We start from the raw sequence: 18,910 nt of genomic DNA, 5'->3' as shown, positions 1-18,910 counted from the left end.
TGAAACCATTTATTTAGCTCTAGTTTGACATTGACATTAACTGTCTGAAAAATACCAAGCCTACATCACCCATGTTTGCCAGCCCTGACTTCCAGTGATATACCTACAACAAGAAAATAAAGTGCCAGGCTATACGGAAGTATCAATTAAACTTGTCTGAAATCATTTTCTGATCTTTACAAAACAAAACAATGACATTTTGAAACATGTCAATTAAATATAATGGACATCCATCTGGGTAAAAACTCAAAAGACAATGTTAATCTGAATAATTCTGGATAGACTTTTAGTGTAAATGGTAGGCTGTTGGGTGCATATGGGGGAAAAGTTGTCTTGAAAATCCTTCCTATTCTTTCCATTTCCCCACTTGACTTACACAGCAAAATATCACACATTATTTCCCTCAGCTTCACAACATTCATTCACTAGCCTATTTAATCAAATCTTCAGGTGAAAACTCAAAATCAAACTTAGGTGTGGCCTACACAAGTGGCTAATTAGTAAAGGGTGAGTAATAGCATAATTACCATGGATACTCAAGCCAGGATGCAGGCCTATTCCCTGTGGATGCATCATTTCTACAATGAGTGTCTGGATGAGGGACTAAAACGGGTACACACTGACATCAATACAGAGACATTCCAAGTTGGTCTGCTCTGAACATTCTGATCTAATTCCTCATCTACCCTTTTGAGGTTTCGTTGAACTATAGACAACAATCCTGATGCCTGCAATGTCTTCTAGGAAACTGAAAATATGCCTTATTTATTGTCGATTTATCATTGCTATGATTTGCTATGATGATTCATGCCACACACGATCATAAAGTAGTGTCTCAGAAGACCTGGTTAGGTTTCCATGAAGAGACAGAGAGCACTTAGCTTCCAGTCATACAGTATATTGCCATAATGCCTGGTCAGAACATGGCAGCAGGACAGAGGTGATGGCCACCCAACTCCCCCTTAAATCAGAAGGACAGTTGTCTTCTCTAAAGGAGATTCAAGAGTTCGATTTTCTCTTTTAAATGGCTGTCTGACAGTGGTCTAAGCCTCTGAACAGCCAGGTTCACATTCACTCCCCATGACAAGAGAGAAAGAACTTCCAGAAGCATTTGTGTGGCTTCAGCCAGCCCACGAGGGGATAATGATCATTGTTGGGTCCTGACTGTGGATGCTGTCATGTAGTTCACTGATGAGGACAGGCTTCTAGGGAGCAGTCAGTCTACTCTACTTGACTATGGTGTAAAACACACTTCCTGCTAATGAGAAGAAACAGACAGGATATATGTGGAAGTTTTGACATGTGACAATGTGAAAATAGACTCTTCTCACATAACACATAACCATATCATAATTCTTCTGCTTTCAAAACTTGCGAATATTCAATCACATAAAGTAGACAAATGCAGTAGTTTTATGTGACCCAAAGGAACAGGTTCAGGCTAGATAGGCAGGTGCACGCACACACGCGGCTCCAATTATCGTCAAGTGGTCGTCTTAAGTCTTTAGTCATCCTACCAGCCAGGGCAGAAGTAATGTAGGTGCTGTAGACTTTACACTTGTACCTTCCGGTGAGTTCCCATTATCCCAACCTCCTCCCCTCCCAGAGCAGCAGGGGGACAGATGGGAGGGGGTCAGGTTACCCCTGCTGCTGCTGGGCCAGGGTAAAAAAACAACAGCACTATTATGTCACCCCCCCCACCCCATCAAAACCCCGAAAAACAGAAGTGAGAACTCTGCTTAGGTGTCTTTCTAGGCCTGCTATATTAGGCTAGCATTACTATAACATGGTTAGGTAAGTGCCCATCTCTGTAACGACAGTTTAAAGGAAATCTACTTCTGCTCCACTGCTATTCAAATCAATAGACCCAAACAAACCACACAGAGAACATGGAGAACTTCAAATTGATTTAATGAAACATTTCTAATAAAGATAGCATGACTTCTGCCATTAAAAACAGTTTGATATGTTAACAAGTAATGATGAAATCGTACTCTTCCTCTTATACAAACATTATATTACAGGCATTAATATATGTATATTCATAAGGACTGGAGCCCTCAATTTGACACAATGTACAGGATTCCTAAACCAAAATCTAGAATTGACACTAAATCTGTTGCTTTACATGAGTTGAACCAGTCTGAGTAAGACACAATCCTTACCCTGGTCCAAACAACACCGTAGGCCCATATTCTCCCATATATAACAGGGATCCCATCCACAATATCAAATCTACAATCTAAACTACATAAGAAGATCAGTAAAAAGATCTGGGTAGTTCTTTACATTGGGAAAGTGAGAGCATTGATGTGACTCAGGTCAGTATTTGCACAAAACGGACTTCATTCTCTCTGAACAAACTCGACATTCGTGCCTCCTATATTATTAATCAGTGCTTGGGAAAGAAAGACACAAAAAAACTAGAGAACAAAATGAAAGAAAAAGGAGATGTACAGGTATGGTAAAGTAGTGCAACAGACAGGGACAGTGTTGCAGCTCGGGTAGAGCCTTCCATCATGTGTATGTAACACCTGGCTTCCATGGCAACCTAAAGTGGCAGGTTTGGGTGGGAGGAGGAGGGGGCGTGGGTAGCACAGAGCCAACCTGCCTGTTGCTAGGAGGGTCGCCAGAGCTCAGCGCTGGTATGCCTTCTAACTCCCCAGCCCCCACCGGCCTCATGAGGTTACTCATGGTGCATCATGGGAAAGAGGAGGTGGCATTTGTTTCCAATTCCGAGAGAAAAGAGAACCTCCTCAAATAGACTAAACAAAGTGGGCCAAACCCAGTCAATCTGTTCATATAAAACGCTTGTGAGGACTAGGACAAGAAATTGACCTTTACAGTCAAATGGTGGGGGACGACGACGACACTTTCCCTCTAGTTAACAGAGATGTGAGACAGGAAGGCAAAGCTAGCTGTCCACGGTTTGCTTCTTAGAATGAAGAAAAACAAAATAAATCAAATGATGTCTAACAGTGGTGGGGTCTAGGAATGGATATTGGTGGACAGACATTACACAGGCACTGCTCCTTCAGAAACACACACAAGTGCATGGAGTTAAGATTCACCTGAGGCTCCGGCGACTTCTTCCTCTAAACAGCACATGTATACATTATACAACACAACAGCAAAATAAGTCTTCAAATATGACTTTGCATGCTCTCACACACTGAAACAAACACATAAAATAAAATGTTACGCAATTCACATCCATGAATAAAGAGAAAAAAACTTTTCTTTGCTAGTTTGTCAATGACAGTGAGTGCAAAAGATCATCTGTAGGGACATTGGAATGTCATATGTATAGCTTTACAAGACAACAAGAAAATTATAGCAGAGGAAGAGACAGATGGAACTTATTGGATTACAGGTTATGAACCCAGGTTAAACAATCCTACACAGGTTAACATCACTAACCAATTACAAATGCAGTTTTTTCTCATTTCCAGCAGAGTTGCATAAATCAAAGCACGACAAAATCCATCGCAATCCATTTAAAAAGGACAGAAAGATAGAAAAACAAAAACAAGCTTCGATTCACCTCGGGTTGGAAAGACATCATTGATTGTCCACTCCAGGTTCATAACTATTAAAAACAGACTCCTACTGCACACACTCACAGCACTCCATAACCAGGAAGTGTGTGGTACGGTGCAGCATTATGCTAGAGCAGCACCTCCTATGACGCAGTCCTTCCTCCTCTCCACAACAAGAGGATGAGTATGACCCAGGCAGACAGACAGGCTTCCATGGCTCAAGACCCAGGATAAAACAACAAACCAAACAACACAACACCACCCTTAAAAATAATCCTATCCTGTCAACAGCATTGCAAGACTATCATCAGTGTTTCACACAGCAGGATCACGGGGGGGGGGTCAATGAGAAAACCAAAAAGGCAGACATATCAAAATGCATGTGGACGATAAGAAATGTTTTATTACAGTATATATTAACTATATATGCACGGCTGCTTCTCTTCACAAGAATACAATCTAAAACAGTCTCCCATTTCTCTAGAAGTTCAGCCTCTTAGAGTTTTCCTCTACAGCACTGTCAACTACCCGCTCAACAGCTGTGGCATGAAAAAACAATATGGAAATGTTCATGATAGGTGGACTTCAAGTCTCCTAACATGATCTTTCACTCCAGTCCCTGGCTATACATACCTCGTTTTATCACTGTACTGAGTAGTGCCATTTATCAGTAATAAATTAGAAAAGAACCATTGATTCTTCAAAAACAAAGTGCAGCCACATTGGAAAAAACGTCAATAGCTTCATCTCAAATATGCAGTTCGACAGCAAAACAATTGGAAATGTATCAAAGAATCAATAATTGCCACAAATTAAAATGTGCAATATGCTCCAGTTAAATGTTTAAACGACACACACAAAACAAAACAAACAAACAAAGCACACCCCCAAACTGCAGTCATAAGGGGTCAGTATGATGGTTTAAAACAGGACCGGTAGTGAAGGCCAAACGGGAGGTTTTGGGGGTGGGTCGGGCGAGAGAGCTCAGTTGGAGGATTTGCTTATGGCGCTGGCTGATCGGCGGAGTTTTCCGGAAACTCTGTTCTTTGTGGCACGGGGCATCGTGGGAGAGACCTGGTCCACATGGTCCGTTCCTACGGAAACACTGAGCTCAGCACTCGTGCTGCCACTGAGGGAGCCTGGAGAGAGAGAGGATGAAAGCGAGGCAGGGATAAAGAGGGGATAGAGGGGGAGAGATAGAAAGAAGTAGTGAGACGTGGCAGGCTTACATGGGGCTGTTAAGACGTGGCATACTCCAACATGCTCTGACTGCCATGCACGTGAACGCACCCCCGGCACCCCAAACCGCTTACTCGCTCTAGGGTCGAATTTAAAATACCAAAAACAGAACAGGTGTACAAATTGATCCACTTGACCCTTGAGTTCATCACTGTTTTAAAAGTGACACGTGTGGGACTAGATCAAGCAGCATACACATACAGATTTAATGTGAACATGTCTTCATCACATGCCTTGGCTGACTAGAGGCTGCTAAGTGAGAGATGCTGAATATGTATTTGGGAGGGCACATGCTTGCATGAGCGGGACAAAGAGAACATCTATTTTAAGCCATGTGGTTCTAAGAATAAAATTATCTTTGTTGTTCAGCATAAAGAAGATAGATTTTTCAACACTTGAAATGTATTGTAACAGAAAAAAACTGAATATCATGTTAACCTGGACAGGCATGTCATGAACATGTGGAGCGTGTCCTTTGTTAAACATTGTGGATCCCAAAGAAACAATCAATGATAAGAGAGGGGGAAAAGCCAGAAAGAGCAAATATATTTTGTTCACACCCCCTCCTCTCTCCTCCCCAACCCCCATCTTTGCGATGCATCGAGTTTAAACAACTTTCCTACTATGTTAAGATGGCACCTGGTTGCTTATTTTCAAGATGGCACCTGGTTGCTTATTTTCTTTCTCTGAAGCATCTCAAGTTCCTTTAGCTAAAAGGGACAGCAGATGGCTGCAGTAACAGACACCCAGCCCAGTGGACACAAGCATCGCTGACTTCCACTCATTCAGAGGGGGAGGGGAGGGTTAAGGCTGTGTGTGTGTGTGTGTGTGTGTTTGTTTATCTTCATTATGCATATGAATAGAACAGAGGAGGGCTGTGAGTAAACGTGTGGGCAGGCCTAACCCAAGTCCAATCCTACAAGCACAGTCTAACTCCAGAATTCCACTACCTTGCACTTCGACTATTCCACCACTAGAACAAACAACTTCCCCACTGGCCCTGTCAAGCCCCACCCTCTTGAATAGTAGTGGCGTGATGGAGAGGGGCAGGGCAGGGTAGCTGGGGAGTGGGCATCTGGGCCACAGATAACCCTCTCAGATAAATGCCCACACAGACCTTATATTTACTAGCCCCCCCAGTATGCTGCCTAGCACCCACCCATGCAACAGACACGTCTATCGACAGAGGGCTCGGTACAATACCCACTAAACAATGACAATACACATGTTTTAAATTGCAACACTTTGGGATGCATATATCATATGTGGAAATTACACCAATTTAAGTTGAATATTAAAATTAAACATTCACAATTAGTTACTAGGGTGAAACAAAATCTCCCAAAAATTGAGTTGGCGGTGACTGGCTGGTAAATCATAACGCAAGTTCATTCCACTCTGAGCTCCCCCTAAACAGCTTGACTGACAGAGGCCATGGTGTGGCAGAGACCTGCACACCCTGCCTCTCATTTGAGATCCTTTCATACTCAGAGTGTGAGGTGAGAGAACGAGAAAGAGAGAAGCGCGAGAGAGGGGAGAAAGAGAGAGAGAAGGGAGAGGCGACAGAGGGGAGGGGAGACGGAGGGGATAGAGAGAGAGACGGTGAAAAAAAACAAAAGGGAGTAAATGGGCCTCATCCCCATTGGTCCCCTGCAGCAATTCAAACAAAGCTTCAATGACAAAGCTGTTTTCTTCCAGTACGGCAGGTGTTAATGTCACACTCTGCCCCCAGGCCAACAGCCACACTCGGACAGGAGTGAAGAGGAGAAAAAAGGACAAAGATAAAGGAAGATACCGCTGGGGAGATAAAGACAAAGGCGCGTGGCGTGACATGCAGAAGCACAAGCAGAAAGAAGTGTGTCCATATTGCTCATGCTGCTACTTAGTCGGGTGCTAATTGTCCGAACCGTGCAGCATCACTCGCAATTACCAGGCTGGCTAAACAGAGAATACAACCCTTGTACAGCATTATACCACCAGCCCATACAGCGTTATATCACCACCCTGTACAGCGTTACACCACCACCCCATACAGCGTTATACCACCACCCCATACAGCGTTATACCACCAGCCCATACAGCGTTATACCACCACTTCATAAAGCGTTATACCACCACCCCATACAGCGTTATACCACCACCCCATACAGCGTTATACCACCACCCCGTACAGCGTTATACCACCAGCCCGTACAGCGTTATACCACCAGCCCGTACAGCGTTATATCACCAGCCCGTACAGCGTTATATCACCACCCCGTACAGCGTTATACCACCACCCCGTACAGCGTTATATCACCAGCCCGTACAGCGTTATATCACCACCCCGTACAGCGTTATATCACCACCCCGTACAGCGTTATATCACCACCCCGTACAGCGTTATATCACCACCCCGTACAGCGTTATACCACCAGCCCGTACAGCGTTATATCACCAGCCCGTACAGCGTTATATCACCACCCCGTACAGCGTTATACCACCAGCTCGTACAGCGTTATACCACCAGCCCGTACAGCGTTATACCACCACCCCGTACAGCGTTATATCACCACCCCGTACAGCGTTATATCACCACCCCGTACAGCGTTATACCACCACCCCGTACAGCGTTATACCACCACCCCGTACAGCGTTATACCACCACCCCATACAGCGTTATACCACCAGCCCGTACAGCGTTATATCACCAGCCCGTACAGCGTTATACCACCACCCCGTACAGCGTTATACCACCACCCCGTACAGCGTTATACCACCAGCCCGTACAGCGTTATACCACCAGCCCGTACAGCGTTATACCACCACCCCGTACAGCGTTATACCACCACCCCGTACAGCGTTATACCACCACCCCGTACAGCGTTATACCACCAGCCCATACAGCGTTATACCACCACCCCATACAGCGTTATATCACCACCCCATACAGCGTTATACCACCAGCCCGTACAGCGTTATATCACCAGCCCGTACAGCGTTATATCACCAGCCCGTACAGCGTTATATCACCAGCCCGTACAGCGTTATATCACCAGCCCGTACAGCGTTATATCACCAGCCCGTACAGCGTTATACCACCACCCCGTACAGCGTTATACCACCACCCCGTACAGCGTTATATCACCACCCCATACAGCGTTATATCACCAGCCCATACAGCGTTATATCACCACCCCATACAGCGTTATACCACCACCCCATACAGCGTTATATCACCAGCCCATACAGCGTTATATCACCAGCCCATACAGCGTTATATCACCAGCCCATACAGCGTTATACCACCACCCCGTACAGCGTTATACCACCACCCCGTACAGCATTATACCACCAGCCCATACAGCGTTATATCACCAGCCCATACAGCGTTATATCACCAGCCCGTACAGCGTTATATCACCAGCCCATACAGCGTATATCACCACCCGTACAGCGTTATACCACCACCCCATACAGCGTTATACCACCACCCCGTACAGCGTTATATCACCACCCCATACAGCGTTATATCACCAGCCCATACAGCGTTATATCACCACCCCATACAGCGTTATACCACCACCCCATACAGCGTTATATCACCAGCCCATACAGCGTTATATCACCAGCCCATACAGCGTTATATCACCACCCCATACAGCGTTATATCGACCGTCCTTCATAAAGCGGTAGGTAGGTGGGTAAATAAAGCATGTTAGTACCAAATAAAGGAGAAACCAGAGAGGATGAGTCAACGGGAGAGCGAGGCCTTGTGGTGACACACGAGCTTCTGGTCGGTGCTCGGGGCTTACCTTCTTCAATTACCGCAATGACACCTTTAACATTGTTTCATCTAAAAGAAAAACAGACAGTAGAGCGTCACATTAAGACAAAGTCACACAACACAGCCTTGCTGTAGACAGTCAGTCAGGGAGGGTACTAGGGAAGGGAGATGAGGGCGACATTCAGAAAGCCTGTGTGGTGGTATGTTGTTGTTTATTATCACTGTGAGGATCAAAGTCATACAAGACATAAAGCATTTAATATGTTAAGAGACAGGGACAATTTTCAGAAAGCTAGAGGGCCTCTTGAAAGTTGGTTTGAGTTTGTTCCATGCCCTTAAAAATCTGTCCAGCCAATAATCAAATGGGTAAATGATTTCTGTAACTTGACATCACATAGGTTGGTATGACTGCTTATTATAAAATGTGTATATGTTGGACAGATCATAGAGCAGGAACTGACTGGATTATCAGAAACGCTTCTCAACCAGTTCAACATCATGAGATAACGAGACCAGTAAAATGTAACAAAACATTATAGACAAAATTGTGTGCAACACCAATACAGGCACAGGTTTCTCCAGAGTAGACATCGACAGTCTGCTCCACAGTAGAGTAGACGTCGACAGTCTGCTCCACAGTAGAGTAGACGTCGACAGTCTGCTCCACAGTAGAGTAGACGTCGACAGTCTGCTCCACAGTAGAGTAGACGTCGACAGTCTGCTCCACAGTAGAGTAAACGTCGACAGTCTGCTCCACGGTAGAGTAGACGTCAACAGTCTGCTCCACGGTAGAGTAGACGTCAACAGTCTGCTCCACGGTAGAGTAAACGTCGACAGTCTGCTCCACAGTAGAGTAGACGTCGACAGTCTGCTCCACAGTAGAGTAGACGTCGACAGTCTGCTCCACAGTAGAGTAGACGTCGACAGTCTGCTCCACAGTAGAGTAGACGTCAACAGTCTGCTCCACAGTAGAGTAGACGTCAACAGTCTGCTCCACAGTAGAGTAGACGTCAACAGTCTGCTCCACGGTAGAGTAGACGTCAACAGTCTGCTCCACGGTAGAGTAGACGTCAACAGTCTGCTCCACGGTAGAGTAGACGTCAACAGTCTGCTCCACGGTAGAGTAGACGTCAACAGTCTGCTCCACGGTAGAGTAGACGTCAACAGTCTGCTCCACGGTAGAGTAGACGTCAACAGTCTGCTCCACAGTAGAGTAGACGTCAACAGTCATTTAAACCAGTGTGCCTGGCAGCTCCTTGACTAGTTGACACATAGTAAAAGTTAGAGGGTCTTCTGTTGCCATCAGATGAAGCTGTAGCGGTATGCTGAGCAGGTGAAGAGCTGTTGTCTCAGAGTGGTTTAGGGTGAGAGAAGGAGGCCTGTCTGGGGGGGTTGCTGAGAGCTCTTCAGTCCCACGGACTGTCTGGATACATTGAAAGATTTGAAGAGCGAGAATCATTGTTGACTTGGCTCTTATAGCTACGTTCATTTAACCCAGGGATGGACATCTTTGATGGGGGTGGGGGCCACAAAAAAACTGAACTCATGGAGGGGCCGCAGTTGCTCGTGGGTCTGCGTACCAACGCGCGCAGTGGTGTAAAGTACTTAAGTAAAAATAATTGAATGTACTACTTAAGTAGTGTTTTTAAGCATCTGTACATTACAATTTATATTTTTGACAACTTTTACATTTACTCCAGTACATTCCTAAAGAAAATGATGGACTTTTTACTCCATACATGTCCCTGACACCCAAAAGTACTCATCACATTTTGAATGCTTAGCAGGACAAGAAAATGGTCCCATTCACACACTTATCAAGATGGTCACATTCATGCACTTATCAAGGTCATCCCTACTTCCTCTGATATGGTGGACTTACTAAACACAAATGCTTTGTTTGTAAATTATGTCTGAGTGTTGGAGTGTGCCTACGGCTATCCGTAAATTAAGAAAACAAGAAAATCTTTGTCTGGTTGGCTTAATATAAGGAATTTGATATGATTTAAGCAGCCCCCCTCTTGACAGTGGAAAGAACATTTCTACATTTTAGAGTTAAATTGTGCAATTCTACACATTTTCCCATGGTGCGTAGACAAAATGTTGCAAAATTAGAACTCATTTCATGCAATTCTACTCGTTATGCCATGGGGCGGACAGGACAATTTGCTATTTTACAGCTAATTACCTGCAATTCTACACATTTTTCCATAGGGTGAAGAGAAATGTTTGCAGGTTTTAATATGATATCTGAGTGAGACTGACTAACAAAATTGAAATGGGGGCCCTAGGCCGGGAATTCGACCATGATTCCTAAGTTTACTAAGCCGCTATAATAACTTACCAATCTAAACATTTTTTACTGACATGGGCTAATTGAGTGACTGACAAACTGCTGATGCACAACCACATTTCCAAATTGCACCTTGTGTATTCTGCTATTCTTACTCTCTACAGTAATTTGAGACCCCGACTGAGTCCAACCCCCCGGCCCAAAAAAAGAAACTTCAACATGTCAATATGTCAGTGTGAACAAACACTCAAACCACATAAACAACTCAGACAGTAGACACACAGAGCAAACGCTCCAGTCACACAGCAGAGCCACAGTGGTGAGGATGGGGATAATCTACTGTAGGTTAGAGATGACTCATGCAGGAGGAAGTGGGATATTAGAAGTGTCCGGGGTCGGGGTGCAGGTTAGTATGATTGATGGTTACTGAGATGGTGTAGCTGTGGGATCAAAGGTGAAGGTCAGGTTAAGGTGGAGGGTGGGCAATGGGCATCATGCCTAGTAGAGGAAACAGGCAGAAGTCTTACAGTCCAGCTTGGCCCAAGGGTACTCCATGTCCCAAACCATCCCCGGCCAACGCCGGCACGCTGCACGTCATGGATGACATGTTAGTGGAGCAATGAACCTAAGCAGGGGTATTGACAAGCACACACACACACTCACACTGCAGCAGCATATGGAACATGAGACACAGGCATGACAAAGACACATGAGAGGGCAACAGCCAATCACTGTATTACTAGACACCAGCACATCTGAGAAGGGTGACAATGAGAGCAGCTTTTTAAGTCTGAGGTCACAGACACAACAAAGGGACAAAACTAAGCAGCCTTCTGTGATTATATATCAATGGCCATGTGTTGATGCATAGAACCATACACAGGACATAAACAGACTATATATTAGAGGATGTACATGAACATAAATGTATTGTACACTATCCACACGGCCGCTGTAAATACAGGAAAACATGTTGACAAAAAAGACATTTCAAAAAATAAGAAGAACCACTTCTCAGAAAAATGCCTGGAAGAAGCTGTGAGCACCTGTATCTGTGTGTACTAGGATTTAACCTCCCCCTTGTTTAGAAGATTGCCAGGTGAAGTCTGCATGCAGACCTAGAGTGATTCCTGAAATTGCCCTGCATCTCTGTGGTGTGGTGCTGTGGATAGAAACAGTTGATATAGAGGACCAGCTGATTCCAAACCCACGGTGGACAAAATAACACGTCCTCACTCACTCACTCACTCACTCACTCACTCACTCACTCACTCACTCACTCACTCACTCACTCACTCACTCACTCACTCACTCACTCACTCACTCACTCACTCACTCACTCACTCACTTTTACAGACAGACCAACAGAAGCAATTGCCCAAAAATAATGTTTGCCCATCTATTTGTATATTCATCAATTTGTATAGATGTTCCAAATTAATTTCCACAGGATTAAAGAGGCTGGTTAAAGTAAGTCTTGTTGTTATGTCTGCTCTCATCAGACACAGCTGATGCACCACGCTGTGAAACCAATCCTCATTTAACAATAAGAGAAAATAGTCATTTATTGTCTGGCCAGACTAACCTATGATCCCATAATCACAAAGAGGACTCAGTCAGCCCAACCAGCTATCCTTCTCCTACTCCACTACAAAAAAATCCCAATGTTGAAATAACACACCAGCAGAGAACAGATGAATGCCCCACACTGGGTAATTACAAGATTTTCTCTCCCATTTCCTCTCTCTCCCCTTTCTCTCATCCCCTCTCTCCCTGTTCCCCTCTCCCTACAGAATACTCCCTGTTTAGTATTATGGTTGATGAAAGGTCAATATAGGTCTTTTTTTTCTCCACCTCTGCAGTAAAGGGAGTTGACTGTAATTACGTTAATAGAGCAGACTACCTCCTGCCTCTCCCAGTCTGCCTTCCTGGGGCTGCTCGCTGAAATCTGGACAACACATACACGCACGTAAAGACACAACATACACGCATGTATACACACACAGAGACATGTTCGTACGCATGTAGCCAAGACACACACAATAACAGATTCAGTTTCCAGTTATGACAATAAAAGAACACAGGTTTCCAATTGCATCAGTGCATGAGAGCATTGCTGCACTGATTGGATGTTAGCGGTGTTGTTGTCGTTATAGACCCATCAGATCTAGGCCAAGCCAGGACAGGAAGAGGAGACATTGTTTAATGAAGTCCCCCTCAGTCTCCCCTCTTCCTGACCTCTGGGGGACAGCAGTGTGAACCCAGTGTTTAGCAGACTGCATATCTCTGGTACAGGGATGGATGCTCTGATAAGAGGACTGATCACATACACCGGGCTTAACCCACATTCAATCATGTCACATCATGTATATTTCTGTCGGGCTAATTAAATGAGAGGGGGAGATAAAAACAGAGGGGGGGGTGAGATGAAACAGAACACGGAGAGACAAGGAGCAGGGCCTGACTAAGTTGTTGAGCCACGGTAAAGTCTTTGATGCTGCTGCTCAGACAGTGTGGAGAGAGCTTGGCCCTGGTACCTTTGATATTCATCAGAGTGTGGGTGTGAGGAGACAAGGACCAGGACACAGAGATGGAGGGGTCTGAAGAGGAGGGCTAACAGGTGTGCTGCTGTGGAGGAAGTGGAGGAGCAGAGTAGGATTCTGACCTGTCCCACTCATTGGGTAGTAGCTGGTTGAAGGGGAGAAGACCTGCGAGGCAAAGTCCTCAAAGGTCATGACCTCCCGGTGGTTCTGTACGATGGCCTCCAGGTAAAGCGCACGCTCCTCATAGCTGGGGCCAGGGTTAAGGAAAACCACAGAGGAAGAGACATAGAAAAAGGCTGACTTACAGCCCAATGAAACTAATAAAAACCCTCAATGGAAAAAGTAAATTGAGACAAAACATCAACACATGAAGAAGCCACATAAGAAAGACCGAGACAAAGGCAGCATCAGTGGACAGAGGAGTAGTAATAACCAGACCACTGTAGCAGGCAGAGGACAATCAGCCTGGCCACACAGCCACAAATGGGAAAGCAGTCACCAAATAAACACACTACAGGCGTGACGCTCCCCTTGCCTCTCCTTGCCAGGGCCCATTCCTGGGTGCTCGAACAGAACCCCTGCTGGAGGCAGACAGACGCTCTCAGACATCCATCCCTACCTCCATTCCTCCTACCCGACAGGGGGAAAATTTGAGACATTTGAAATTCAGAGTGCCAAGCAGGTAGAGCAATCTGGGAGCCTGGTGCTGGATAAATAAAAACAAACCGACCAAAACAAAACTGGACAGGCACTGACCTAAAAACAAAAGTACTGTAATTTGATAGTCAGTCAGGTTAGAACATTGAGAATAACAGAAAGGGATCAAATTTCCTGCCACACTAACTATGCTAGCTGTCTCTTTCTGCCTTCTTGATGACTGCACCTATCAAATTGCCAGTCAAGAATGGACCCAAACAGGCCTTTACTATAGCCCCCACTCTAGCCCCCACTCCAGGAACCCACTGGGCCATTCCCCTCTCATTAAGGGACTGCTGCCTGTGGTGAGGTTGTTGCTAAGGCCCCTCTGGTAGAACAGTGGAGAGAAGATGGGTTGGGACTGGAAGTGGGCTTTACTGGGAATGTGTATGCGCTGTGCTGGACTAAGTTTGGTTGGCTAAAATGGACTGGATGCGCTAAGATGGAATGGACTGGGCACATGCTGGCACAGCAGGGGTTGAGACAGGCATGACGAATAGCTGAAAGGGAGCCGTTTCAAACTGAGGCTGACAGGCACCTGAGCCTAGGGCAGCCTGAGGACAGGCAAGCTGCTCACCACACGGAGGGAGGGAGAGCGGGATGGAGGAAGAGAGGGAGGAAGACAGAAAGAGCGGGAGAGAGAACAGTCTTGCTGAAACCAGGAAGCTTAAACCCATGGAATACAGGCAACACACGAACATGGGTTAAGATCACCTGACCTGTGGGTGAGGATGCCAGTGAGGCTGCACTGTCATCTTCTCCCTGCCTCCAGATGCAGCTAACTCAACCAGGAGTGGGGACATCACATGCTGGGCTGCCATGGCAACCCAGGTCACAGCACAATGTGCAGGTCATATAACGGGTTTTATGAATGTACATTGAACAAAAATATAAACGCAACATGTAAAGTGTTGATCCCATGTTTCATGGGCTGAAATAAAATATCCCAGAAATGTTCCATATGCACAAAAAGCTTATTTCTCTCAAATGCTGTGCACAAATTTGTTTACATCCATGTAAGTGAGCTTTTCTCCATTGCCAAGATAATCCATCCACCTAACAGGTGAGGCATATCAAGAAGCGGACTAAACGGCATGATCATTACACAGGTGCACCTTGTGCTGGGGACAATAAAAGGGCCACTCTAAAATGTGCAATTTTGTAATTGCACATTGTCATGCTGACTGCAGGAATGTCCACCAGAGCTGTTGCCAGAGAATCTTATGATAATTTCTCTACCATAAGCCGCCTCCTTGAATGCACAAGAACACCATGAGGAGATCCTGAGGCCCATTGCGAGTCCTTTTAAAAATATATATTTGACCAACAGATGCATATCTGTATTCCCAGTCATGTGAAATCCATAGATTAGGGCCTAATGAATGTATTTTAATTAACCGATTTCCTCATATGAACTGTAACTAAGTAAAATCAATGAAATTGTTGCATGTTGCGTTTATAGTAGAGATAGAGAGAGATGGGGGAGGACAACGAGAGAGAGAGCAGAGAGAAAAGAGGGGGGAGAACGAGACAGAAGAGAGGCAAGAGAAAAGGAAAGAGAGAGGGGGGAAAGAGAGAACCCTAGTCCACTGGGTCAACAGAGCCATATGGCTGTCCATTATCAGAGATGCAGATGACTGTGGCCTGTTATTGAGATTCCTAAAGCAAATATTGACTCCAGCTGGGGTGGCCGTCCACTCTCCTCTGACACACGCTTCTCCTCCACCTTGGACGCTGACGCTTCCCCTACCCACGCCATCCAACGGAGATGGAGGAAGGGAAAGAGAGATCAGGAGAGAGATGGAGGGAGAACCGATTGACTGCAATCAGCAAATGTGTGGCTTCTGTTGATTTTAAAATTGTAGCAGAGTATTCCCTAGCACAGCTAATATACAATGTGAGTGGTAACGTTGTCCCCATAGAAATGAAATTAGTGATTCTATTTTTATGGTTGTCCCCTCCCTCCGTCGTTGGGTTTGTCTCTAATGACTCTAAGCTAGGTACAGCATGTTCCCCTGCTGCATATACACCAAGGCTGCTCCTGCCTGCCTGGCACCAAGTAATTCAATCAAGGGACATGTCCAGGACAATGATGCAAAAAGCATATCCATGTCGACTTCGCCAAACCTACGGACTTCTCCCTGGGTGGCAAAACTCTCTCTCCCTCCACATATTCGTTTGGGAATTATGCTCTCAGGTCGCTCTAAAGTGCGACCAATTTGGTTGCATATGCAACAAAATATTCTGTGCAACCTGGAGTTTTATTTTGAGTGCACCAGTGCGACTAAAAGAAAATTCAAGAAAAAAATGTACTGAGTAACAATATTTCACCGCAACACACTGCTTGTTTCCAGTTCCCTGGCAACGCACACCAAGTCCAGACCCTTTCACTCGAGCAGGCAGCACACAGTTCATACACGTTGTTTATTCTCTCAGCATGCAGTCAATTCATACGTAAGTCCAGAGTACGGAAATCTAGAGAGGACATATGAATTTTAAAAAAAAGAGTTCCCTCTTTATGTCAAGATCACAATTTATTTATCTCATGATCACTACATAACAAAAGTTGCTTTGTCGAGATCACGAGATAATGAAAAGTATCACGCATCATACATTAATTTATTCAGATACACGATAACCACTTCATCAAGGAGCCCTGTGGCTGCGTTGATCGCAATGCGGGGCCTTTTAAGCCCTGAACGATGCCTGACAGGCAGCAGTGGTCTCCCAGGCTGCGTGCCGCCCCCAAGACCACAGCCAATAGCATGCAGGGAACACACCTAATTTGGCTAGTCTTGGGAGCTAGCTAGTTAGCTAGATATCTAGCTTGTTATCTATGCTGGTTGTTAGCTTCCATAACTGATATATAATTATGAGGGACACTTCATGTCTTGTGGATAATATTACAATTTACAGTGAGTAAGCTCCATTCCTGACAGGCTAATAAGATTCAATTTCAGCCTCAGAGGCTGCTGTCAGGATGCTTCCTTATAGGCTGTTTCATAGGTAAAGCTCATTGCAGGCAGAAGAGCTGTTAGCGCTTTATATGCTGATGCATAGAATCCAAAGTGGGTGAGCTCCATTCCTGGTAGGCTGATCATATTCAATAGTAGCCTCAGAGGCTATGTAAGGCACCTTGCAGACAGCCTACAGGCAGCATCCTGACTTGTCAGCCTCTGAGGTTGCTATGAATGTGATCGAACTCTGAAGCTGGAATTGAATGATCAACCTGTCGGGAATGGAGCTCATCCACTCCGTAAATGTAAACATGATCCATAAAACATGAAGTGTCCCTTACAATTATATACATATTAGCTATGCAAGCTAACAACCAGCGCAGATAACAAGCTAGCTCGCAAACAAGACTACCTAGCTAGCTAGCTAGCTCACTCTCTCGACTCGCTGCATTGTTTCTTGCATGCGATTGGCTGTGGTTTTGATTGTGGCACACAGACGGGGAGACAGTGCTGCCTGTCAGGCATCGCTCAGGGTTTAAATGCCCCATGAGGGATTATATGCCCCATGAGTTTTTAGCTCAAGGTAAGGGACATTTAGCTTGCTAACATTCTAATTTATAAACTGGTAATGAGCTCCAAACACAAATGAAAGCATGATGTTAGCATGAAATGTACCATCCCTTAGTGTAGCAATCAATAAAAACGTATGCGCTGATCCACCGTGCCACAGCCATACTGTCAATCTGTCATCAATACATCCACACTCCTATTTATAGAGTTTATCTTGTGATCTTGACAAAACAACTTTGTTATGTCATGAGAGAATCATCTTGTGATCTCGACAAAACAACTTTTATTATGTCGTGATCATGAGATAAATAAGTTGTGATCTCGACATGACAAAGGAATTTATTCATATGTCCTTTCTGGACTTCTGTACTGGACTTCCATATAAAATAACGCTCATTTCTAATCCTAATCGCTAACTTGCTAGCTAAATGCCATAGATCTAATGCAAGCATTAGCTCATTGCTACCAGCGGTGGTGTAGATCAGCATGTTGTTTGTGCAACGGCATGTTCTGTAACATTATTCAAATGCTGCCCTGGAAAACACTGACTAACACTTTGGTTCTACCCTGTCAGAACTCCTACCTGGCTTTTTAATTTGTTTTCATTCCAAACACCACCATTCCATTGATATGATTCCAACAGTTCACCCAAATATTGTGTTCTATATCGCAAGTCAAATCGCAATATTTGGTTGAAAAATAGCAATTACATGTTTTGCGCATATCGTGCAGCCCTACTAATAACCTGGTAACTTTACCAGTATATGCAAACACTTGGCGGCACAGAATGGAAGGGAAATGTATATCTTGATCAGGAGATGTGCTTCAAAAGTAATTATAGGATTCACATAGGCCCAACGTAGGCCATATCTCACTCAATGAAAACTATTTTTTTTCTTGTGCTCCTTAAATTTTTGTTACCAATTATTTATTTTTAATTTAGAGCCTTCCTTATGTATGACTCTGGTTGTGTCTCTGGCTAGCAACTTTGGCACTCAAAACAATTAGGCTATATTACAAGAAGCTTGGCAGGATGAAAACACTGATATGTTTCCTCTATATCAACGCAATACTAGTCATCCGTAGAATAACTGTCATTTGACATTTGAACTGTAAAGTAAAAAGTGCGGTTGGGAGGCTTCCAGTGAAGCACTTTAGAAATCTCCCAATATTCCCCCAAGTTCCAAGCGGCTGCACATTCCCTCCCATTAGAGAGAGGAGAGGAGTGAGAATGTCATTTCCATGAAGCGTGTCAGAACGCTGTGTGAGCAACTGAAAAACCTCTTCAGTCAGACGAGATTGGAAAC

At 44.8% G+C, this 18,910-nt stretch overlaps 1 protein-coding gene across 8 annotated transcripts in view; it reads right to left on the bottom strand.

Moving 5' to 3' along the window:
- Positions 1 to 1,894: 1,894 nt before the first annotated feature.
- Positions 1,895 to 18,910, bottom strand: part of LOC106577869 (ral GTPase-activating protein subunit alpha-2) — a 214,124-nt gene continuing 197,108 nt past the window's right edge. For 4 of the 8 annotated variants that reach the window (XM_014156319.2, XM_014156639.2, XM_014156565.2 and 1 more), the window contains 2 exons: positions 13,503 to 13,627; positions 1,895 to 4,678 (listed from right to left, as the gene is read on the bottom strand). In XM_014156319.2, coding sequence (XP_014011794.2) covers positions 4,524 to 4,678; positions 13,503 to 13,627 — 280 coding nt within the window. In that variant the 3' untranslated portion in view covers positions 1,895 to 4,523. Of the gene's footprint in view, positions 4,679 to 8,572; positions 13,628 to 18,910 lie in introns of all 8 variants that reach the window. The other 4 variants (XM_014156423.2, XM_014156501.2, XR_006769182.1 and 1 more) reach the window with 4 other exon arrangements.

Source organism: Salmo salar, chromosome ssa01 (genome assembly GCF_905237065.1).
Source record: "Salmo salar chromosome ssa01, Ssal_v3.1, whole genome shotgun sequence".
Classification (NCBI taxonomy): domain Eukaryota; kingdom Metazoa; phylum Chordata; class Actinopteri; order Salmoniformes; family Salmonidae; genus Salmo; species Salmo salar.
The sequence above is the reverse complement of the archived record's forward strand: the minus strand, read 5'-3'. Positions and strand labels throughout refer to the sequence as shown.